At 40.9% G+C, this 26,008-nt stretch overlaps 1 protein-coding gene across 7 annotated transcripts in view; it reads left to right on the top strand.

The window, feature by feature from the left end:
- ADGRL2 (adhesion G protein-coupled receptor L2) overlaps positions 1 to 26,008 on the top strand; it is a 185,797-nt gene that overhangs the window by 84,291 nt on the left and 75,498 nt on the right. For all 7 annotated transcript variants that reach the window (XM_040408493.1, XM_040408488.1, XM_040408486.1 and 4 more), the window contains exon 3: positions 5,169 to 5,382. In XM_040408493.1, coding sequence (XP_040264427.1) covers positions 5,169 to 5,382 — 214 coding nt within the window. The remainder of the gene's footprint in view (positions 1 to 5,168; positions 5,383 to 26,008) is intronic.

Raw genomic sequence — 26,008 nt, 5'->3', positions numbered from 1 at the left:
GTCTCACTTCAGCAAGTGGCACTTATTATGTAGAGAAAGTTAATACAAGGCACTTACTAATGTATTGTGATTGTCCATATTGCTCCCTTTGCTGGCCGGATTCATTTTGCCATCGTATTATACACTGCTCCATAGTTACGACCACCCTGCAATCCATCAGCAGTCGCCGTGCTTGCACACCATAGGAAAAAGCTCCGGCCTCTCTGGTGACCAGGACCCCGTGGGAGCTCACATAGGCCAGTGCTTTTTCCTATGGTGTACGAGTAGGGTGACCGCTGCTGGATTTGCAGGGTGGTCGTAACCATGAAAAAACGGAAAGTATATAATGTGATGGAAAAATGAATCCAGCCAGCAAAGGAAGCAATATGGACAATCACAATACATAAGTGCCTTGTATTAACTTTCTCTACATAATAAGTGTAATTGGCTTTTAACTTCGGGTGAATAAAGGTGATTCTCGCTGCATTTGAAAGACAAAAGAACCGTAGAAGAACACTATCGAGGACAAAATAAGCTGATTGCTATGTTTGTGTCCGTCTGAAATGTATGGACTGCCCTGGACATTATATCTATAGCGATATGTGTGTGTATACCATGCAAAGAGCAGCTCTATGTGGATTATAGAAACCTAGATTTTCGCTATATTTATTCAGCGAATACTATTTTAGTAATTTTTTTTTCTGAATTTAATCCGGCAGTATCCAGCATAAAATATCTTTTATTCGTCCTTTAAAAAGTTTTATTGATCAGGATATAAAGGTTATTCCCAGCGAGCCTGTTGGCCGGCAGGTTTGTGGTCGTAAAATGGGGTCCTGCCACTTTACAGGCAAATTGATTTTCGCACAGTTTCCTTTGCACCGATGGACGGATTAACTCCTAATGTGACATTGCAGTTTTTTCATTAGCCATTTGTTAATTTCTATTATCCTGAGGGATAGGTCACCAGTACCTGAGCCTTTCGAGGTCCGACCTCCTGGTCGGCCCTGCCGATCAGCTGTTTGGCGGGACTGCCGGCAAGTGATGTCATGTTCATCAGTCACATGGCCTATGTTGCGCTCAGTCCCATTCAAAGGAATGAACATAGGCTGCAATACCGAGCACAGCCGATATACAACGTAAGGCGCTTTTGCATGGCAAACGTTGCAGCACTCCCTCTTCAAACAGCTCATCGACCTATCCGATTTCGGCGATGTATTTTCAGGATAGCTATTGGAAAACCCCTTTCAACATCCTTTTCATCAGAACCAAATTCATTTACAGTAGTGCTCCTTAACTATCCTATATGTATGTGTGTGCCAAGATTGAGCCGAAGGGGTTATGTACGGCTGGAAATTTTTATTTTTTATTTTTTTTTATATTTTTTTTATATATACAGAAAATGTGGCTAAGTTGCAATAAGAATGGTGCTGTTTTTTTTAGGAAACCCCTTTTATTTTATAACTACCGGTCTGCGGTGATAGAGCCCTGTGCTACGGCAGTGCAGTGAGGAAGGGAATATTATGAATCGTGTGTGTTTAGCAGCGAGTTTCAGTGATGTGCTCCCTCAGGTATAATCCAACCTGAAACAGTGCAGATGAGCCAAGGAAAACAGGAGAAGACCGCCCAGGGAATTATCGAGCAGGCAAAGTTGTGATGGGAACTGGCCTAAAATATAGACAGTAGATCTTGTTTGTCACACTTGCTATGTGTTTGTGCATCTGCACCTCCTGCTGCTGCAGCAGCTCGTTCTGCCTTTTGTCCTGTAGTTAATAGGATATTAAAATATTATTGCTCTGCGGTATTAACCCTTTCTACCCCGGGCCCATTTTCACCTTCCTGCCCAGGCAATTTTTTTTGCAAATCCAACATGTCCCTTTGTGGTAACAACTTTGGAACACTTTTATCTTTATCCAGGACATTCTGAGACTGTTTTCTCATGACATGTTGCACTTCACGACAGTGCTAAATTTGAGTCAATATATTTTCCCTTTATTCATAAAAAATCCCAAATTTGCGAAAATTTTTGAAAAATTCTGAATTTTTTAATCTTTTAAGACAAATAGTAATGCCTCGTAAAATAGTTATCAGTCATCATTCCCCATATGTCTGCTTTATGTTGGCATCCTTTTGTAAATGTCGTTTTATTTCTTTAGGACGTTAGAAGGCTTGGAAGATTAGAAGCCATTTTTCAAATTTTCAACAAAATTTCCAAAACCATTTTTTTCTGCACCAATTCAGTTATAAAGTGATTTTGTGGGGCTTACATAATGGAAACCACCTATAAATGACCCCATTTTAGAAACTACACCCCTCAAATTATTAAAAACCGATGTTACAAACTATGTTAACCCTTTAGGTGTTCCACAAGAATTAAAGGAAAATGGAGGCGAAATTTCAAAATTTCATTTTGTAATCAATTTTTTCTTGCAACACAGCAAGGGTCAACAGCAAACTAAACCTCAATATGCATTACTCAGATTCTGCAGTATACAGAAATATCCGATATGTGGTGGTAAACTGTTCTATGGGCACGTGGCTGTGATCAGAAGGAAAGGAGTGCCATGTGGATTTTGGAGGCAGATTTTGCTAGAATGGTTTATGGGCACAATTTTGTATTTGAAGAGACCCTGACATACCCCTACAGTGGAAACCCTCAAAAAGTGAGCCTATTTTGGAAACTACACCCTTCAAAGAATATATTAAGGGGGGGAAGGTACTGAGCATTTTGACTCTCTAAGCGTTTTACGGAATTTGAAAACACTTGGCCGTGAAAATGAAAAGTTACATTTCTTCCAATAAAATGTTGCTTTATCCCCAAATTTTTCATTTTCACAAGGGGTAACAGGTGAAAAAGCACCCCATAATTTGTTACCCATTTTCTCCTGAATACAGCAACACCCCATATGTGGTGGTAAACTGCTGTGGGGGGCACGTGAGAGGACTTAGAACGGAAGGAGCACCATATGGCTTTTGCAGCGCAGATTTTGATGGATTGATTTATGGGCGCCATTTGATTTTATTTTTTTAGTAATTGTCTGATGTGGGGGCCCATTTTTTGCAGGATGAGGTGACCTTTTCATTGGTACCATTTTAGGGTACATAAGACTTTTTGATTGCCTGGTATTACACTTTTTGTGAGGCAAGGTGAAAAAAAGGTGTCGTTTAAAAAAAATATAATGGGGCATATAATGTGATATTTTTATAGAGCAGGTTGTTACATACGCGGCGATACCCAATATGTCTATTATTTTTATTTTTGCTAAGTTTTCCACAGTAAATGCATTTTTGAGCAGAATGAAATTTGTGTTGCCATTTTCTGAGAGCCATATTTTTTTAAATTTTTTAATAGATTGTCTTAGGTAAGGCTTTCATTTTTTGCGGGATGAGATGACGGTTTGATTGGTACCATTTTGAGATAAATACGTCTTTTTGATTGCTTGGTATTACACTTTTTGTGTGGGAAGGTGACCAAAAATTGCTGTTTTCGCACAGATTTATTTATTTATTTTATTTATTTATTTTCACCTGACTGGGTGGATCATGTGATATTTTTATAGAGCTAATCGATATGGATGCGGCAATACCTAATATGTATACTTTTCTTTTTTTTCCTATTTTCTGCAAATTTTTTATTACCGTACTTAAATATGGGAAAAGAACACTTTTTTTTTTTTTTTTAATATTATGCAAAACTTTATTTTAACTTTTATTAAACTTTTTTTTCCCTATAACTTTTGGGGGTCTGATCCCCTGGACTTCTGTATTGTAATGCATTGGCTGTAAGTGTATTACACACTGTAATACACTTACAGCCTTCCTGCCTGTGAGATCCAGGGGGCTAGATCTCACAGGCTTACATGGAAGGCAGCCCCGATGCCTGTGGTAGGCATTGGGCTGTCTTCCCTGCAATCTGGTCCCTGTCACAGCAGCGCGGGCACCCGATGAGGAAAGAGAAGGAACTCCCTCCCTCCACACACCCCGCACATGCCGCGGTCAGCGCTGACCGCGGCATAGTGAGGGTTAATGCGCCGGCATTGGTGTCTTCACCGATGCCGGCGCATACAGCTGATCTGGCGGGCGCAGCACCTGCCCGATCAGCGTGCCTTGGTACTACGGCGCTAGTCGGGAAGTCGCTTCCCGCAGCACTGTACTATTACGGCGCTGGTGGGGAAGGGGTTAATATAAGATGCAGAGATATTGTAGTTGCCCAGATGTTCACCCGCTGCTGCAGCTTGAATTGTCCTTGGTCCATCATCAGGACACAATTTGGTCCTGATAAGTAAAAAATTGTGATATCTGATATCTGCCTGGTGAGGTCTCACTTCAGTAAGTGGCATTTATCATGTAGAGAAAGTTAATACAAGACACTTACTAATGTATTGTGATTCTCCATATTGCCTCCTCTGCTGGCTGGATTCATTTTCCCATCACATTATACACTGCTCGTTTCCATGGTTACAGACCACCCTGCAATCCATCGGTGGTGGTCGTGCTTACACACTATAGGAAAAAGCATTAGCCTATGTGCGCTCCCATGATCCCGGCCACCAGAGAGGCTGATGCTTTTTCCTATAGTGCGCAAGCACGACCACCGCTGCTGGATTGCAGGGTGGTCTGTAACCATGGAAACGAGCAGTGTATAATGTGATGGAAAAATGAATCCAGCCAGCAAAGGAAGCAATATGGATAATAACAATATATTAGTAAGTGGCTTGTATTAACTTTCTCCACATGATAGATGCAACTTACTGAAGTGAGACAACATCTTTAAATGCCCTTTTTACGGTATTATGAGTTACCCCTTTTTTACCAACCATAGCAGAGAGCTGCAACAAATAGTGGACAGCCATTTTAGATCAGTGGGCAAGGTGTAATGCTTAATTTTTCAATAGGGTGTATGAGGACTCGCTCAGCATTTCCACCTTTAATACTGGCTGATCACCATTGGGGAGACTCTTCCTTCAAGCTATGTATGCACAGATACTTTTAGTACGACCTAGATGATGGCCCTATGAAGTTTTTGTCCACATTCTTGCTAAAATGTTTTCATTGCATATTTGCTTCGACTCTTCATGGCCAGTAGAAGCGATATCGACCAATGATCAAGACTTTTAGACTTTTGTCCATGTTGACTAAAAACTCACGTGCCTTCTGTGTCATTTCAACGCATTTTCATTTGTTTTTTTCAGGTTTCAGTCGAGCGGCACTGCCTTTTGGCCTAGTAAGACGGGAACTCGCCTGTGAAGGATATCCCATCGATCTTCGATGTCCGGGAAGTGATGTCATTATGATTGAAAGTGCCAACTACGGTCGTACAGACGACAAGATCTGTGATGCCGATCCATTTCAGATGGAGAACGTAGACTGCCATCTTCCAGATGCTTACAAGATCATGTCACAAAGGTAGAACTATGGAGACTTATCATTTACAGTAAAAATGTTCAAATGGTCCATGACTCAAGCTAGTGTCCACCTATTTGACCTCCAAGCTATGTATTAGGAGGCCAAAACAAGTGATTCCTACCCTTTGACACCTTAGACACAATGGCATTCTGTAGAGTTGAGTAAGTGGCTGTACAGTTTAGTTTTTTTGCCCTATTTAGGGTTCATTTACACGTCTGAAAAACGGGTCCGCATCCGTTCCGCAATTTTGCGGAACAGGTGCGGGCCTATTCATTTTCAATGGGGCCGGAATCTGCTGTCTGGATCCGCACTTCCGTTCTGCAAAAAAATAGAACATGTCCTATTCTTGTCCGCAATTGCGGAAAAGAAAAGGCATTTTCAATGAGAGTGCCGGTGATGTGCGGTCCGCAAGATGCGTAACGCACATTGCCGGTGTCCGCGTTTTGCGGATCTGCAGTTTGCGAATCCGCAAAACACATACGGACGTGTGAATGGACCCTTAGTGCATACATTTGCGTCCATTATCTTAAGATATCATATGGATGCCCTTAACTGCAGATGTGCACCATGTTAGTGTAATATCCAGCCTGTGCTTGACATATACATCATTTGAGTTCTTTACATTTTTAGGATATTGTTTTTTGTTTGTTTTTTATTTTAAATTGCACTTCATCCTTGTTTTACGCTAGTCACTATAAAATATTAATCCATGTCCTGACCTACAAGTTGTATGGAGTCCATGAGACATGGAATGACTTAACTATAAGGGGTCAAAAGTGACTTGCCAACTGGGACATGTGATGTCCAAGGAAAGTGTCATTGTCCTTGGCTTCTGAATAGGTTGCCTTGATCTTTGAGATCTATCGGACTTTTGTCAGGTCTAGAACAGGTTTTCCACCAATTGTTGAGACAGCTGCTCTTTTTAAAACCAGGTATTTACTCATTTCTGCTCCTCGACTAACTGGCAAACAGCTGATTTCACACTCCATAAAGATGGTTACATTTATTTTTTTTATTCCTTGTGCCTGCTTTGGATTTGATGTGATTTGTCGTAATGTTGTTGCCTCAATGATCTCTTGGTATTTCCTTCTATACCCCAGCACCAATTACTGTTCATCTGATCTCGGTGCACTTCTCCCATCGTTTTTGCCTCCAGTCTGCACATCAGAGCTCCTTTGGGAAATTGCCTTCTCCAGTTACCTGTCATGTCAACTTCAGTCTTCTTAGACTAGGGGATTATGAATGTTGTAACTCTCTGCTTGATCTAATGGTTCAGTGCTAAGGGAGACAGCAGGGCTGCACATCCTATATTTTTTTTTCCCCTGCCTTGTTCTCGTGGGCCACTTTCCTACTCAGAATTCTCTTTAGAAATGACTCTGGAGGAAGACGAGTTTGGATTGCTTTGTCAAAATAATGGAATAAAATACAATATATACTTGTCAAGAGCACAGGTATAAGAGAGATTTTTTTTTATTATAGTGCTTTATAAAAAAAGGTAAAATTCAGTATGGGGAAAAAAATCTAAAATATAAAAATTATGCAGCTCTTACTTGTAATCATCGTATACATTGTTTCTGATTAGCCTTGAGGTGACGGGTTAGGTCTGCTTGTTACTTTTGTCAGAGGAGCATCTGTCCCTCACGGTCAGAAGAGTTATTCCCACTTAACACCGACACTGAACGTCTAGTTCCAAGATGCCACTCATTACATTACCATCACATTTACGGGACAGATTGAAATTCCCCTTCTAATATTAGCCAGAGTCTGAAAATAGATGTTCCTCATCAAAATAAAATACCAAATACGATTGAAACTAGGCAGATTGATGTTCCTCTTAAAGAATGCACCAAAAATGGAATGACCAAGACAACGTCAAAGGGGGTTTCAATGTAATTTATAAAAATTTGATATTTATCCTTGCGGTAATATTCACAATGATTCTGGGTCCCTCAACACAGTGGTATTATTCAGACACTGGAAGGTTTTGGAGTTACACAAGTGTCTGACCAATGCAAAAGAGGTCTTTATATTTTCGAGACCTGTTTAACTTACGATTGGCCTCATTTTCTGAGGACCATTCAGGCTCATCCGAAGCCATATTTAGAGGATATTTTTTTAAAGTATTTTAGAGGCAAAACTTTTTAGACTAGTATGTCTTATTTTTGACAATAGGCCTCGACAGATTTAAAGAATAAGAGGATCCTAATCCTTACTGTTCATACAGAAGCTGACCATGCTTGAGTACCATTCATTTTGGTGGAGAGTGTTGAATATTAGAAATCTAAAGATGGCTACTAACATTGGAAATAAGTTGGCTGTACCTGCCAGTTTGATGTATTTGGCGGTGCGGTGGTGGTGTTGTGGAGATGGGTTCTAACTCTCCTGGGCTAGCAAATGCCAGATGAAAAGGAGCATCGGACATGTTGCATCTCAGTATGCCCAATACAATGTTCCCACAGGAGATGAGCCACAGTCTGAAGTGCCTAGCCGATAGCTATTGAAGGTGTACGGGCACCTTAAGATAGTATTCTAGGTGGAACATTTATCTTCAAAGATTTTTTCTGTAGATAGCTATTGGCTAGTATGTAGTGATGAGTAAATTGATTTGCATCAACAAAGAATTCTTCAGCTGCGAGGGGGTGTCCCTGCTTCTGAAGAAGATCCCTGTGCTACTTGACTGACCGGGTAGGACATCCCACCAGCCTTTGATAATCTTGCGCCTGCGCCGCTGTTCTGAGTAGCAGTTCAAGCGAAGTGTCCCTGCTTTGGCTTCGGGGGTAGTATTTGTCCAAGCGCCACTACCCAGAAGTCTAACAGAGCATGCACAGTAGCTGTGCAGAGCCACTTTGTTTGCACTGTTACCCAGAATAGGGGCACAGGCGCAAGGTTTTTAGGGACAGATAAGATGCCCAGTCCTGTTAAACAAGTGGCAGGGGCAGCTTCAGCAGCAGGGATACCCCCTCACAGCTGAAAAGGTATCGATGAGGCCACTTAATTTGTAGGATTGATTTGCTCATCTCCACTACTATCGTATCACAGCGTTTATACAAAAAGCCTAAAGGAGGAGCCCTTCCATGGAACGGTATTTCTAGTAAGGTAAGCAAGGGATAATTTTTCTCCATGTAAAATTGGTCCTATTGTTGAACGCTGGTCAGAACCCGAGAAGAAATATCAAAATGCCCTTTTTAACCATAGACTAGGTCGGCCATGGATATAAATACAAGCTGCAATTAATTTACAAAACTTCATTAGATGTTGTAACTGTACTATAATTTTTTTTATTTTTCATCCCAAAATTTACAATATGATGCAAAACAATGAACACACTTCACAGGAGTTTTGGCTTCTCAACGGGGAATATTTTAATTTTTTACATTTTTTTCCAAAATATAAATCACCCAACAATTCTACGACTTGATTTTTTTGGTCTTATGCTGATTTTATTAAAAGTTTGAAATATAGTGTTTGTCCCCCTCTTTACTGCTCTGTTTGTTATCACATCAGCTCCAGAGTGGTTCCATCTATCACCCGTTCTGTTAAGCTGCAGGGAAACCTAATGAGAGATAGAGAGGTGTGAATGGAAGCCTGTGATGCTATATCTACAGTTTGCACATGGAATTGAACACACATGCTGTTATGTCAGGACGGACTCGTTTCTAACTTGCATTGCCGGTTGAATATATTGCACTTAGCCATATGTGTTTTGTTAAGACTATTTTCCCATTTTTATTTATTTTTTCCCTTTTTTCATTTAAATAACTTTCTAAAACCTCAAAAAATTACAAAAAGTTTTTTATTTTATTTTGTTATCCAATTGTGTCAAGTTTTTAAATTCTGTTTTGTTTTTTTTAGAGTAAGTTGTGCTGAGTTAAATAGCAATGCCCTTCCTATTGCATCCGCAGAAATATCGGCAAAATAACAGAATGTCATGACTTGAACCAAAAAGTGTCCCTTACTCCAACGATCACTAGAACGTTTTTGTTTTATTTTTTTTTGAATTGCTAAAAGTGAAGCCTTTAAATGCCTTATTGCCTTGTACCTAGTGATATCGCTCACATGGATGGAACAAGGCCATTTTAAAGAGGACTTAACACCTTTGCAGCCACCCGCTCACTTTAAAAAGACCCAACACCCACATTTTTGGGATGAGACCCATAAGTCAATGTTTATAGCATCAATCATTGCCTATAGTGAGAATGCCCCCTGTAATGGATCCTACTAAATGTGGCTCGAGTAAAACTTTATTTAGTACTAATTACTTAAGGGGAAGGTGCCACCAATTATTTTTTTTCTGCCAGTTAAAACCAGATAGCAAAACATCTCCTTTTTTTCTAATTAATTGCAGATTTAAAAAAAAAAATGTTTATTCTATTTCCTGAGCATAATTATGGGACGACCATCTTGCCTAGGCCATTCTTAATTGCATTTAAAGAATTGCATTACAGTTTCCACATGGGCTATAGACACAATGGACAAGAGTGGACCTCAGAGTTTTCCGGGCATGCTCTGTGACCTGTACAGAGGTCAGATGGGAGTAGATAAGGCTCTCACAAGCGGTCCAAAACGGATCAGTTTGCCTCCGATCAGTCTCCATTCCGCTCTGGAGGCGGACACCAAAACGCTGCCTGCAGCGTCCTGACACACAATGTAAGTCAATGGGGACGGATCCGTCACAATCTGGCACAATAGAAAACGGATCCGTCTCGTGGACTTTCAGTGGAGTTCATGACGGATCCGTCTTGGCTATGTTACAGATAATACAAACGGATCCGTTCATGACAGATGCATACGGTTGTCTTATTGTAACAGATCCGGCCAAAACGCGAGTGTGAAAGTAGCCTAAGCTGTGACAATGGCCTATTGTGAATGGTGGGTCCTGTGATATCTGTATATAGAGGTGCTGTCTGTCATTCTAAGCCTGCCTGCAATAATGGCAGATAACTGCAGTCTGTACAGACAAAGAAGTAGTGCCTATTATTAGACTTAGTGGACAGTGCAAAAACGGTTAGATATGTTTTTTGTTTAACTATAGATATTAGCATGGAAAATAAAAAAAAACACAAGTCTTTTTGAAACTATGGTTAACATAAAAATATGATTTAAACAGTAGGTCCTTTTCTGATGACGTTCTCTTTAATTACTAATGTATGTATCTGATCTCAGCATCCAGGAACCCCATGAGAAGTCTCAGAAGGGTATAGAACCCACAGAAGTCTGTGTGCATTGACCTTTCGGTTGCATGTAATTGGCCGGCCATTTTTTAATCAATTATATTGCAGCGTACGTAAGCAACAATTCCTCGAGTCCTACCTCATTAATTAGCGTTGAAGCATTAATATAGATGATGGTGAACAATTAGCAAAATTAAACAATTAATATTTAACATCTATTGTGAGAATTTTTGTAATGTTTTACCATATTTTAATCCCCAACCCACCGTCTACTCTTTTAATAGGTAGATTTTTTGTAGGTTAAATAACTGAAGAAATATTGGATGCGGACAGTCATTACTTTAACCCTGGTTGTCAATATTCGCCCCGAGCTCTGTCACTGCTATCGACATATGCGTAGTTTGAATATTCAATCTTTTTTTGCGGATGATTAATTACCATTTGTATCGAGTCAGGCAGTAAACTTAACGAGAGCGCTGTTAATTAGAAACATTTTAGTAATGCTCAGATTGACTAGTTAGTCCCGTTGTCACATAGTGATTTTTTTAAAGGGAATCTAGTATAGAAAGACATTTTATTGTGCGAATGTAGATCTTCCCATTAGTATTGTACGAAAGTGTTAGAATGGGGACCATTTACTTTACCATCAGAGTAGAGTCTTGGGTTGTATTATCCACATCGCGCGATTTAACTTCTGCCAAGGTGATTTAGACTTTTTATAAACGGTAGAAGAAGAAAAAGGGAAAACAAGGCGGCACTCCCCGAATCTTTTTATACCTGCGTTCATGTAGTCATTTACCGTCTCCTTTGCCGCCCAGTCCTTTATTAAGCCGCGCTGATTTCTTCAAGATGAAATGTAACCAAGATTATTTTTATTCAAATAGAATTTAAATATTCATCAAAGAACAGTTAAGCTCGAAACTGACAGAGACTATTAACATCAAAAAATATAATTAATTGCATTGGGTATCGCATAGCAAAGTTAGCCAAATAGCTGAGAGGTCTAATAGCGCCAAAGATTGAGAGGCAATAGTTTGATTTCGCTCTGTAGCTGAGGAATTAATAGTGATGTGGTTTCCTATGTGGGGCAATTAAAACTAGTTGTTAAGGTTCATGGCTTCTATAGAAAATTAATTGAATATAACTTTGTAAACCAGACTAGCATGTAAAGTCGGTGTGGAGTAAGAGGAAAGCGAATCAAGGACTTTTACCGACGCTATAACATCAAGTTACGTCGTTCCAAGGACAAAGCTGCACTTTGAAACTTTCTGTGGATTTCTAGCTGTTTGCAAAAGATGAAGCTTTAAAAAAGAAAAAAAAAATTGCTAGAATAACCCTTAAGTATAAAATTGCGGCTCAGAAAACCAAAGCAAACACAGGTGGTTTGTGGTCTGTCCAGTGGAAAAAAAAATACACGGCTCCATAGCCATAAATGTGTTTCGCGTGTCTGAGCGATGTCGAGCTTCCCTAGTAATCCGCTCGCATAAAATCCCCTCAGACCGTTCTGTTTTTATGATGATTGAGAGGGAAGGCTTTTAATTTTTACATAACATTCTGATGAAGTGACTGTTTTATTTATAAACTTGCACCTATTTTCCTTGCAAATTATCCCCCCCCCCCCCCCCACCCCCCAAAGCTACAGAGGGCGAGGAATACATGACGGAGAACGGTCCTCGCAGACGGCTCGATGTCACTCACAATGTTTGGCGCTTTTAATAGGGTGCCAATTTAACGGATGTTTCCATCAGCATCGTCCGTGTTCTACACACGCAAACATGTCTGACCTGAACGTCAAGGGGGCTCAGGAGACAAAACTTGGTAAGAGACGTGCAATGCCCAATTAGATGGGCAGAATGCAAAGAGTGTTTAATGAGATCAATTGTCAGTCAGTAAGTGGGGATTTGCCTTCTGTATTGTTCCATCGGATTCATATATATTCAGCAAGCTGCTTATCGCCGGGCTCAGATCAAGGCCTCATCACTAATTGTCAGCGCGGTGACATGTTTAGCCAATCAAATGCTGAAATTGACATACATTTACATCTATTGAGGCTCTGCGTTCAGCACATACCGCGGGAGATGGAAACTCTCCGACGCCTCAGCATTTCAGCGTAGCGCTTTTAATTTATTAAAAATATGGTAATTTTGGCGTACACTAATAAACAAATGGAATTTTCTTAATTAAATGGGGTTTCCATGACTTGGCTATTGATGGCCTATCTTCAGGAGAGGTGATCAATATCAGGATGGATGGGGATCCAAAACCCAACAATGCCACCAATCAGTTGTTTCCAGCAGACACCAGTGACGGAAACCGTATAGTAGTTGGAAGGCTCTGTCCACTGTGTAGCTCCCATTCGCTTGAATGGGATCTGATCTACAGTACGCCAACACAACTACTACACTGCGCGCCGGCGGTCTGAAATGGCTGATTGGTAGGGGTACGGGGTATTGGGCTCCCACTAATCCATGGATAGGTCATCAATATCGCCTGGAGAACCACTTTAAAATCAGAATATTGCCTGTAAATTGAAGTCTTTAAGTAATCCCCTTATGTTGACCTGTTAGTCTATGTTCACATATGCAACAAGGCTTTAGTTCCTACCATAGATCCCAATAGAATGATTGATTGACTTTTAATAGGGTCCGTTGGGATTTCCATCAGGCTCCCCTTCAAATCTGACAATTTGTAGCCCCAACACAAATGTGAACATGGCTTTTACATAGGTGGTTGCAACGCCTCTTGTTAGGCAGCCACCCACCCATGTTTAACAGCCATGCAAGCCTTATACTAGAGTCTGAAGGACTTTCTAATGCATAATTAAAGAATGTTCTATACTATGGAGCCATAGGGATTCCACGTATTGCTCTATGGTGCTTCAGTGTGGCACGCCACCATATTACATGGTTTTAGTCCCCGAGTCAATGCATTGTTCGGGAGATGGCAATGTGCACGAGTGGAAAAAAAATGTCTAAAATTGGAGGCATACATTATGGATCACACAGCAACATACTTTTGGTATATGAACTGGGAAAAGTTTCAGCGTATACAGTACAGACCAAAAGTTTGGACACACCATCTCATTCAAAGAGTTTTCTTTATTTTCATGACTATGAAGGCATATAAACTATGAATTAACACATGTGGAATTATATACATAACAAACAAGTGGGAAACAACTGAAAATATGTCATATTCTAGGTTCTTCAAAGTAGCCACCTTTTGCTTTGATTACTGCTTTGCACACTCTTGGCATTCTCTTGATGAGCTTCAAGAGGTAGTCCCCTGAAATGGTCTTACAACAGTCTTGAAGGAGTTCCCAGAGATGCTTAGCACTTGTTGGCCCTTTTGCCTTCACTCTGCGGTCCAGCTCACCCCAAACCATCTCGATTGGGTTCAGGTCCGGTGACTGTGGAGGCCAGGTCATCTGGCGCAGCACCCCATCACTCTCCTTCATGGTCAAATAGCCCTTACTTTCAAATTTTTCCCAATTTTTCGGCTGACTGACTGACCTTAATTTCTTAAAGTAATGATGGCCACTCGTTTTTCTTTACTTAGCTGCTTTTTTCTTGCCATAATACAAATTCTAACAGTCTATTTAGTAGGACTATCAGCTGTGTATCCACCTGACTTCTCCTCAACGCCACTGATGGTACCAACCCCATTTATAAGGCAAGAAATCCCACTTATTAAACCTGACAGGGCACACCTGTAAAGTGAAAACCATTTCAGGGGACTACCTCTTGAAGCTCATCAAGAGGATGCCAAGAGTGTGCAAAGCAGTAATCAAAGCAAAAGGTGGCTACTTTGAAGAACCTAGAATATGACATATTTTCAGTTGTTTCACACTTGTTTGTTATGTATATAATTCCACATGTGATAATTCATAGTTTTGATGCCTTCATAGTCATGAAAATAAAGAAAACTCTTTGAATGAGAAGGTGTGTCCAAACTTTTGGTCTGTACTGTACGTTTGTCAAATGTATTCAAGGTCCCCTGGTGTGTATATATATGTCTGTGTGTATATATGTGTATATATATATATATATATATATATATATTAGAGAACGCCACTTTTGTGGCGTATAGCTGGCGCAGATTCTTTCTGTCACACGCCATGTTGTGGCATAATCTGCTACTTCTTCACCACTCACACCAGGTCTAAAAACGGGGAAGGGGACTGGCTGGCCTGGTTTAGGCTTAGAAAATGGTCTAAATGTAAGACAGCAAGGAAGTTGCCTTACATTTAGAATTGGCGGTGAATACACCAAAGTTATGTAGAGGCCAGCGCATCTACATAACTTCGGCAATCCAGCACAGGGGCTTAAGATGGCATCTAAAATGCCGGTCTTAATAAATGTGTCCCATAATGTTTTCTATACAAGCAGTAAAAAATTTATACCTTGCTGTATTTTCTTTTTTTTTTTTTAAACGTCAGACACTATGACCAACATATGCCAGTGTGTGCCTGTACAGAGTCATACGATGGATGTATACACTGCAAACACTTCATTAGTGCACGCTTACTTTTACATTCTTGGTGGAGGGGGGTGGTTGGCATCCACCATGGCAGATGTAACAGACATTCCAGTTCACACCTATCATTCCGGAGACAAAGGGAGGAAGATACTACACTGAATAATTAGATATACCATTCAGAAGTCTGGGGAAAATTGATGTCTTGCAGATATAACGGCTAAATATTGTAGAATAGGTGCGGACAACTCTTACAGATCATTTTTTATTTTTTATATGTATTCATATGGATTATTATTTTTATTACATTTTTTGTGCAGTGAAAACATTGTGCATTTGCCTGATTTAGTAATGGCGCACTGCTTTATTATAAGCATTCCATTATTGACATGTCAGTCACGCGTTTTGATGGTAGGACTAGTTCGTAGCTCACAGACACTTGCAGACACTTTCATCGTCGCATTATTCGGTCTGGGCGTCTTTGAAAGTTAACCGCTGCATTTTCTGCTCCAATTTTCAAGGCTAATACCATTTATTTCTACAAAGCTCTAGCAGTACTGACACGACACCTCACCGCTCGCTATGCCTTAATCTGACAGCCATTTTGAATAACATCTCCATAAAATGGATGACTGGCCCCAGTCTGCTCTGTGTTTTGCATTTCCTCAAATGTTTTCCTCACGTGTATATTTTAAAGACTTTTCTGTCCCTTAGCCAAGGATTGAAGGTGTTTTCTACAGAAATGTAGGCTTCAAGGTTGAACTTATAGATGCAAATCGGAATAATAGTGCACATTTTTGTCCACTTTAAACACGACACTTGAGCTGAGACAGAGTGGTTGGGGGCTAACGCGTTCGTAGTAATCAGTCTCATCTGGCAGAGAACCAAAGGCATAGAAGGGTCAGGGAGGCTCGGCAGGGCTCATATTATTTTTCCCTTTCTCATTCTGCGGTATTAATCAGATTTTTGTAAACCTAAGTATAGAGAACGCCTTGAAATGTCCTTTGTTATAAATAATTCTTTCTATGGTAATACGTCGAGATTATTCAAGTGAACAATGCAAAGTTTTGCCCTTGATACAGACCAAATTATATAGAAAAACATCTGCAATAAAATATTGATGCGTACTCTATCAATGCAAAAGATTCAGATGCACTGAAAAGAATGCCGTTTAGGGCTCACACATACGATTGTATGTTTAGTCCACATCCAATCCTCCAAAAATTCATTTCAATGGTGCCGGAAAAAATGGGGACAGTACAACGTGTGCTGTCCGCAGCTGTATGTTCGTTCCGCGGGCCCAAAGATAGAACATTGTCTTATTCTTGTCCATTTTGTGGTCAAGGATCGGTCCTTTCCGTGATTTGCGGACCTCAAAACACTGACGGAGGTGTGCATGAGGCCTTGGGCTGAATGCCATGTTTACCAAGCCCTTTCTTCCAGCACTCTTAAATGCTTTATAGTCATGCAGGTCATCTGGCGGCAGGTAAGACAGGGAATTCTATCACAGCTCAGTAGATGCAAAGTAACCGGCTGAATGATAGTGTTTTTTGTTTTGTGCCATCTTAAAGCTGTAGGCATAGTGCTATTCAGGAAGATCTAGCAAGAAATGAGAAGACATCACCATGATCTCCTCTTGGACTACCAGTTACTAAGATAATTGCTAATTTCCTATCTTCCGTGGGCTGCAATAGATGGGCATTTTGTGATTCAGATTTATGAAGTTTATAGAAGGAAAATGGGGAATCCGTAAACGGACGAGCTTGCAGAATTTGCTTTTAGAACTGCAACGTTCTGTTGAAGGACTCTAGATTTCATCCATACCTGGCACTTGACGGAAATAGAAAATGGTGATGTTGTGGGCCGCCGTGTTGATGGGTGTGGGGGAAAAAATAGATAGTATTCACTATTTTCTAAACTTGCATTTTTATTTTTTAAATAAAAATTATGATATTAAAGGGAATGTGTCATCAGAAAATGACCTATTGTTTAAATCAGTTTATGTTTACCATATTTTTTATAAGTTTGTAACTTTTTATATTTAAACTAAAACCAATGGCCACTATGTCTAATAATTAGCGCCACATCTTGGTCTTTTCCTGGGGTCAGCAACCTTCGGCACTCCAGGTGTGGTGCAACTACGACTCCCAGCATGCACACTTGCTTGTCTGTTCTCAGAACTCCCATAGAAGTGAATAGAGGATGCTGGGAGTTGTAGCTTCACAACCGCTGGAGCGCCGGAGGTTGCTGATAGGGATGAGCGAATTTCATATTTTGAAATTCGTTTTCGCTTCTTGTTGTGGTATTTACTGAATTGCGTTATGGATTCCGTTACCACCAACCATAACGCAATTCCATGACAGAATGCTTTTAGAGGCATTCCGTTATTCATTCCGTCATAATAGAAGTCCATGGGCTGCGTAAAGGATCCGTCCCGTTTCCGTTATGCAGGAGAGGACTCCAGCATAACAGAAACGGGACGGATCCGTTACACAGCCCATAGACTTCTATTATGACGGAATGAATAACGGAATGCCTCTAAAAGCATTCTGTCATGGAATTGCGTTATGGTTGGTGGTAACGGAATCCATAAAGCAATTCAGTAAATACCACAACACGAAGCGAAAACTAATTTTAAAATATGAAATTGGCTCATCCCTAGTTGCTGAGCCGGGTCTATACAGTTCACTTTACTGCACTTAACTCATTCTGATCCTGCCTGTAATGATATCACCTCTGTGTAGAGATAAGACAGGATCCACCATTCACAATAGATGATTGTCAGAGTTTATTCCTTCCTTGTACAATGACCTCTGCACAGGTCACAGAGTATGTCTAGAAGACTCTCCCATAGAAGTCACTGAGGTCTCCTCCTGACCATTGTGTCTATGGCCCACGGGTATAAAGCAGTTTTTTAAATTCTGTGTAAATGCTGCCAAGAACAGCTCAGACAAGATGGCCGTCCCCATAATAATGTTCAGGAAATAAAATTAAAAAAATCTAGACAGAAAATAAAAACAGATTAGAAAAATAAAGGATGTGTGTTACTATCTAGTTTTAACTGGGAGATAAAAATTTTGGTGACACATTTCTTTTAAGCGCCTAGAGATCTAAGGTGATCACCCTGGATGTATTTCTGGAGTGTAATAATATTACAGGCTATAGCTACTAGAGAGGGGTCGTTGATCCAGGGAGTTATTCTGATGTCTGATTGGAGTCGGGAAGGAATTTTTTATTCCCCTAAAGTGAGGAAAATTGGCTTCTACCTCACAGGGTTTTTTTTTTTTTGCCTTCCTCTGGATCAACTTGCAGGATAACAGGCCGAACTGGATGGACAAATGTCTTTTTTCGGCCTTATGTACTATGTTACTATGTTACCCACTTGCCATGACCTTTGTTGCCAAGCGGCCATGAAAATATATTCAGGCCGCCGCTTACTGGATTGTAGGGCTAAAAATAAAATTGAGGAGTTTTGAAAGATTTGCTTGTTAATTTTTACCGTTACTGGAGTTCTCCTTTAACCCTTTCCTCTTCATCTATGGTGACCATAGTCTAATAGAGATGAATAAGCCTGTCTGTCCGCCATAAGTCTACCCAGGTCGTATGACCGCGTTTGCGATTCACTTTCGGAGAATCAAAGAGGAGAACTCGGCAAATCAATTCACCCATTGTATTCTACTGGATGGCGAATCGAGCGGATCGACTCCCTCATCTCCTGTGATGAAGAATTAATTCACTATACGGCTTCAGACCGTTCCCATCGCTGCAGTTGTCACAGCACAGGCTACGTTTTATCCTTCCGATCTCCAGTCCCCCGTTGGATTCCTAGATTCCCGTTCCGGATCTCCCTTTTCCCAGTATCCTGCAATTTAACGTGAATGTCTTGTGCATCGGCTGCATCCTCTCACATATGCCGAACGCCTTTCTTCCTTATCTATAATTTAGCATCCTCTCCTCTGTTTATATCAGTGACATAATAGTGCGTGCTAGTTTTTCCAAAGAGCGGTGTCTTTGCCGCTTCACGGCACAATAGCTTGTACTCCCAGGCCTGCACATGGTGTTAGCACATCTTTAATGCGCTTCAATCTTAACATTTTTTAGGTCATGATGAACCGAGTCCTGAATGCCAGACAGCACTGGCAAATGAACACGTCACCCAGTTTTAACCCTTTATTTTTCCCCCAGCACAAACATTTGTGTCTCCGGAATGCTTTGTCACCGGTGAAAGCAGCAAGCGTTCTGTTTGGTTTGTTTCAGCGTCTGTCAGGAACGCGGAGGACTCAATGTGTTTTGATTCCTTATGCTGATATAACGCCGAGATCTGCAGAAAACGGATGGTGCCAGGCAGGCACCATTTAATGCTCTGCTGCACCTATCATCTCTCTTTATGATACCAAAACGGGGCAGCGCAGATATTTTTATTCTGTTTTGTCAGCTGGAAAGCGTTATTTCTTACTGGTAATACAGAGGGATTTTTCTCTCCTAGTTGAAACAAATCCAGTTCATCTGTTAAGGTAATAATGTAGACAATTGCACGCAATGGAAAAGCAAGCAATTCCCATCTTGTCAAGTTCACCTCTCTGAGAGAGATGCTTTTTGCAGAAGTTTTTTTTTTTTTTTTTGTTGGCCACCAGGGGCGCTGTTTAATGTGCAAATAGCATTTCCTTCAAATGATTTTGCAATAAATGATTTCTGCCAGACGCATACGTTGATGTGTTGACCTTGGGCGTTTGCCGACGACATTTGTAACAGACAACAAGTTAAAACTTCTGATCACGTTATTTGTGGGGATGTTGTTGGTTTTGGCTCTAAAATCTAGCATCTGGCTGAATGTCCAGAATAAGCATGCCATATGACTTTTACATGCGCCACCTTCACTTGAAAGACGTGTTTACCGGAACCCACCTCAATTACACTCAACATGCCTGTCCACATTACACGCTCCTCTTTTGAAAATCCAGCTTCCTCTGATGTCACATCCTTTAGTAGGTCGAATACTTGCTGAGTTCGGGGAAAGAAATCTGCCTCTCTTTGGCGCATGCACAAGCTCCTGAATCCACCTTGTCTGTGCATGCACCTTTTGAGAGATATAGTTTTGTCCCCATCCCAGTCCATAGTCCAGGATCATGGAAACCTGGTAAAGGACATAACATCTGCAGCTGGATTTTCATGAGGAACTTCGTGTGACCAGGATCCTGAGAGGCTGATCACAGCTTTGGAGTATTTTACAAGCTTTCTCTTATAGGTGTTTTATGTATAATTAAGATGGATTAGTAGAACCCACTAGGTTCTGGAAAACCCCTTTTAAGTACTGAATTTTTTAAAAAATCCCCAGGAAATAAACTTGAAGAGACTTTCTTACTAAGGCAAAGGTTCCATATTGAATGTTGAAACTGAACCATTAGGTACCTGCAAGATGGTCAACTGAAAGTAGCACGACACTTGGCTCTTTCGAAACCAAGTCCAGAGATGTTAGGGCTCTAAGAAATGCTTCACCTGCCCCCTCTCAGATTAGGGGGGTATAAGTGACCCCTTATATTACAACCCCCTAAAAGACTCTTCTAAAGACTGGTTTGGGAGCACCATGGAACAAATAGTAAGATGCTTTAATATGAAAAGAGCTACTCTAGTGATTAGGTCACCTTAAAATTTAAATTGTTCATGTGCGTGAAAGTTCATAAAATAAAATGTAAAATAAATGAGAAAAATTATAAATAAATAAAAACATTCCATCACATCTACCTTGTTGTTGCAATTACGTATACTAGTTGAGGAAATTGTAAGTCTCTAGCTTATGGAATTTCTGATATATTCATACAAGGTGTCATTTTATGTACAGATTATTCAGCAGACATTAAGTAAATTTATGGGTCAGCTGCAAATTGTATACTTTTATATATACTTAGTTACACGCATTGGTGTGAGACCTGGGAACCTGGAGACTGCAAATACAGACAAACACAAATTTACCCTTTGCCTGTCATGATAGTGCCTTCCTTTTCTTCAGTGTCTTCCTTACTCTGACTTCCTGTGCTGCAGAGAAATTGGAGGTTCCCTCTTTCTGCTTTCACCCCAGGTTTTAGAATGGTTGTGAAACCACTGAGCCAACTAACCAGTTTCGCTTTGGGCTATTCCTTAGGATGTTGCCCTGGTTTTCACCCTTTAAAGGGTTTCTATCACCTCGTTTTGACAGAATTAGCTATCAGACAGTAGCGATCCGCTAGTGTCTGCTCTACCAAACAATGCTATTATAATACCTTTGTGTGCAGCCGTTTGCCTAAAAAACGAACTTTTATCGATATGCTAATGAGCCTCTAGGTGCTAAGGGGCCGTCTTTTCAGCACCTAGAGGCTCGGTCTACGCACACAAAATGCCTCCCAGCGCGTCCCTCCAGCCCGCCCATCTCCTCTGGAATGCGATCCTCCCTCTGAGCCAGCGGACGAATTCTCGCGCCTGCGCCGTGCGCGTCTGTATTCGGCGCAGGCGCAGTGAGAATTCGTCCGCTGGCTCAGATGGAGGATGGCATTCAGGAGGAGATGGGCGGGCTTAACGGACGAGCGGGGCGGCATACAATGTGAGTAGACCGAGCCTCTAGGTGCTGAAAAGACTCCCCCATAGCACCTAGAGGCTCATTAGTATATCAATAAAAGTTCGTTTTTTAGGCAAACGGCTGCACACAAAGGTATTATAATAGCATTGTTTGGTAGAGCAGACACTAGCGGATCGCTGTCTGATAGCTAATTATGTCAAAACGAGGTGATAGAAACCCTTTAAACACTATAGTCCTATACAGGAATCTGGTCTTTGCTGCAGGGAAACCACCAAGCCGCTACCTCTTAGAATAGTCCATGTATAGTTGGCAGCTGACCCACGGAGCTCAGAGACACCAGTGCAAGCACCAGAGGAACAGTCAAAGCACAAAGACAGGACAAAGCAGAGGTTAAACAGACAGTACATGCAAAGTCAAGGACAATCCAGGGCCAGGGCAGATGGAACTGAGGATACAGGCCTACTAACAGATCAGGATCACAGGCACAAGTTAGGTCAGACAGAGACTGGATACAGACAGACAAACTGATTATAGCTCTGGTACATGCTCTACACCTGTAGAAAAAGCAATGTACACAGAGCAAGATGGAGTTAATCCCATACAGTGCCACAGAGTGCTATCAGGGTGTTGCAGCTCTGTGAAACTGGCCTTGTAAATTGTTAATTTAAAGGGGGTTTGCAGGAATTTCATATTAATAGCCTATCCTCAGGATAGGCCATCAACATGAAATTGGCAGGGATCTGGCTCCCAGCAATCAGCTGGTACTTACTGGAATTCTGGTGAGCGCTGCAGCTTCCTTGCAACTTATCCAGCACAGTGCATCCTCTGGATAGTGGATGGCACTATTCACTTGAATGGGACTGAGATCCACCTAGACCATGTGATCGATGTGACCTTACATGTGCTAGGAAGAGGCCTAAGCACTCATGGAGGGTACAGCAGATCGGTGGAGGTGCAAGGAGTCGGACTTCCACCGACCCGCAACCCCAATGGATAACCTATCCTGAGTATAGGCCACCAGTATAAAAATCCATTTTAATGTTGATCTACAAGAAAGAGCACATGTATGTTCAAATGCTAAGGTGTGATCATCTGAAATTACAGACCTAAAGACTGATGAGAGATTTGATGACAATTCCTCTTCTGTCTGCCAAGGTTTGGTGTTGTCATAAAAAAAAGTCATGTGGATTCAAATCACCGCAAACTTGCGAAGTGAACATACCCTTTAGGAACCTTTTTTCCCTGTTTTCTTCTGAAGGTCTTCTTTACTGTCACATGGAGACATCGTAAAGATGCCTTGTGAAAAGCGTACTCCACAGTAAGGAATTGTTGAAATGAAGATTTCTTTTTGGAAGTTTTAGTAGTGTTAAACTTTTGGAGAACCCGCTCTAGTTCCGTCCACTCGGGTAAACCTCTCTTGCCCTCCGGTTTGTCAGCCATTGTGACTTTGTCGCTAAGCCGCACACAACCTCCTTATTGTTGCCTTTGTAGGTATTTGCATATCAGCAAAAAAGCAATCTTTCCATAACTGATGTCTGAGATGTTATCTGTGTTTAATACTAGAAGGGGATTTGTAATGTTTCTTTTCTGAACCTGGATTTTCACTTATTTTTTTTTGTAAAAGATGGTAACATTTAACGCCAGTTAAGTTTGCCCAGCTCTTTATATTTGCAAAAATATGTTCTGTGCTCATTCTCATGCTAAACCGGCAAGATAAGAAAGCCATCATTTTCTTTGTGCATTTATCATTTCTGGGAAATGTAAGTGAGGGAGGTAAAGCGCACTGGATCCCTTGTGGAGGGGAAATTAAACAAGATAGCATTTTGGGTAATGAAATGTTGGCTGAATGCAGAAGAGTTACCATGAACACTTTCAGCAATTCCATGGTACTGTGATATCCGCCACTCCCTGCTGACTGCCCCGCCATTCTCCTCCATAGAATCCTATTTTCCTCCTTGCTCGGCTCAGTACTGGGGGGGGAGTTGGAGGCACTAATTGTGCAAACTCGCCAGATTCCTGCAGTGTTAAGCATCCTGATAAAAGGATTAAAATAGAAATGTATCTGACAGGGGATTTTGTTTACCTCTTGACAGCGGAATTTCCTCAGTCCTTAACAAATAAAGGCAGGATCAGGTTATTTTTTAGAGGGAGAGAAAGAAAAGGGATGAAAACCCTTGCCAAAAAAGTTTCTGAATAAAGGGAAAAAAATTATCTAGTTTGATTTACGTTTCCGGCTTTGGATAGTTAAGGTAAGATTATTTTCTTCCATGATGATGAACTAAGATCATCTCGTGCCAACACCGTTGTGAAGGAGACATCACGTAGCGAGCAGGGTCATTATTTAGACATTTCAGTTTCCATGTGTCAAGTATTAAGGAGAAATTCAAACTTTGAAAGTCGTGCCTAATAGTTTGTACTGTGGCTTGTTACCTCTTCAGTTTTTTGAAGATTATAGCATCCCTAGAAACACAAAAAGTTCCTATAGGTCTTGTAACTTTTGGTGAACATTTGAACTGGAAGTTATCATCATGACCGGTTACTACAAGCCTTATCAACCCGGACTTATAAACTTGGCAACCTCACAGAAGGAGTTCTACAGCCCCAAACTGTGCCTTTGTGGGAATCCTTGAGAACAAAAACTATGGCAGTGGTTCTCGAGAGAGAGAATTTACACTATATTCTTCTCTCTCTAGAACCACTGCCACAATTTTTATCTCGTGGATTTGTGGACCCTAATGCTATATTCCCAAGGACAAAATCCATTTGACCAAAAAAAGACTGATCGGTAGGCTCAGATGCCTCTGTGAACTGTGCATTTTTGGCAGCAAAAATGTGAAAGAAAATGTAGCTATTTTAGCCCTTCCTCGTTAGTCTACTTTGGTATACACCGTTTTGTTTTTTTTACAAAAATGTACTTCTTGTGATTTTATGCTGCTCTTGCCATTTTAGAAAAAATGGGTGGCAAAGTGAATGGTGCTTTGATAGTAGGTGTACCCCAGAAGAAATGCAACTTTTCAAAAAGTCTCAAAGAGCTGCAATTTCGCTCCAGCAAGTGTGACATCACAACTGGAGTTGGATATATTTAAGTTGCACCAAATTTATCAAACAGTTTATGGCATTTGGTGTAAATTTTGGCAGCATAGTCTCAAAATGTGAAGTTGTCCCTTTTGCTTATCTGCCCTTACAGATAAGCAAAAGGGACAACAGTGCTTTTTGGTTATTGATAAGTAGAAGTTTGTCACACCGCATTGTGAATCTCCTACACCTCATTCTTTATCATCTTATCTCTTGTTTACACTCCTTATCCTACCCTCTAATTGTGCTCTCCATGCGGTGTTGAAACTCACAGATCTTCAGGTGTTTTTACACAATCTGTAAATTCTTAATTTTCCCTTCATTGGTCTAGTGGAAATAAACAAGTTTGTGACAACAGGTGTCACCATGTCTAGAAAGCAGACATTTGATGTGACTGAGTGAAGAGGTTGAGTTTTCAAACACTTTGCCATAAAAACAACTGAAATAATTGATATGTTCTGCTGGGGATATTGTTGTTGCTGCGCAAGGTATCTGCAGGTTAATCCTCATGTCATCCAGGCCCCATTATCTCCAGATAGGCCTAGTGCGATGTGTCTTCCAAAAGTGACCTCTGTGTCAAAGTTGTCCTTGGACATAATATCACACACAGTTTTTTTATAGTTTTAGATCTTTTCATTTATTTTATTTTTTGTTCTGTTTATATATTTATTTATGTTTTTATTTGTAATTCTCCTTATTATTAAGGCTACTTTCACACTAGCGGCAAGGAACTCCGGCAGGCTGTTTCGGCGAGTGAACAGCCTGTCGGATCCGTGCTGCCGCTAGTCCACACGTGCCCCCGGTCTACCGCTCCGACCCCATTGACTATAATGGGGGCGGGCTGGAGTTCCAGTGGCAGCACAGCAAACATGCCGAGAGGCAGGCGGAATAAAATTACGACATGTAGAGTTTGATAGCTGGCTTTTTTTTTTTTTTTGCACCAGCAGTCTATGGGAAATATTAAAAAGGTTGTCCCATTGCAAAGATATGCCAAAAAATGTCAGATAGATGTGGGTCCCACCTCTGGGGCTTGGCTATTTGCAAAGCTTCCATAGCTGTGAATAGATAGCTGGCTGCATATGTGCGGTGTGCTCCCCTCGACCTTATGGACCCCTTTCTGTAGATATGAGCAGGTCTCAAAGGCGAGACCTGCACCTGTCTTACATTTGTTGCATATCCTAGTGATATGCCATAAATGTTCAGATGGGGCGACCACTTTAAATGCAAGACAGACAGTGGCGTTTTTTCAACCTTGACGTGCATTTTTGGAGTCAATAACTTTTTTTTTTTTTTACTCACAGGATGCTCTGGGCTTGGTGCATGGTGTGTTTTTTTTTTTTTCTCTGACATTCTC

Source organism: Bufo bufo, chromosome 9 (assembly GCF_905171765.1).
Source record: "Bufo bufo chromosome 9, aBufBuf1.1, whole genome shotgun sequence".
Lineage (NCBI taxonomy): Eukaryota > Metazoa > Chordata > Amphibia > Anura > Bufonidae > Bufo > Bufo bufo.
Note: the sequence above shows the minus strand (reverse complement) of the source record. Positions and strands in the feature narration are given on the sequence as shown.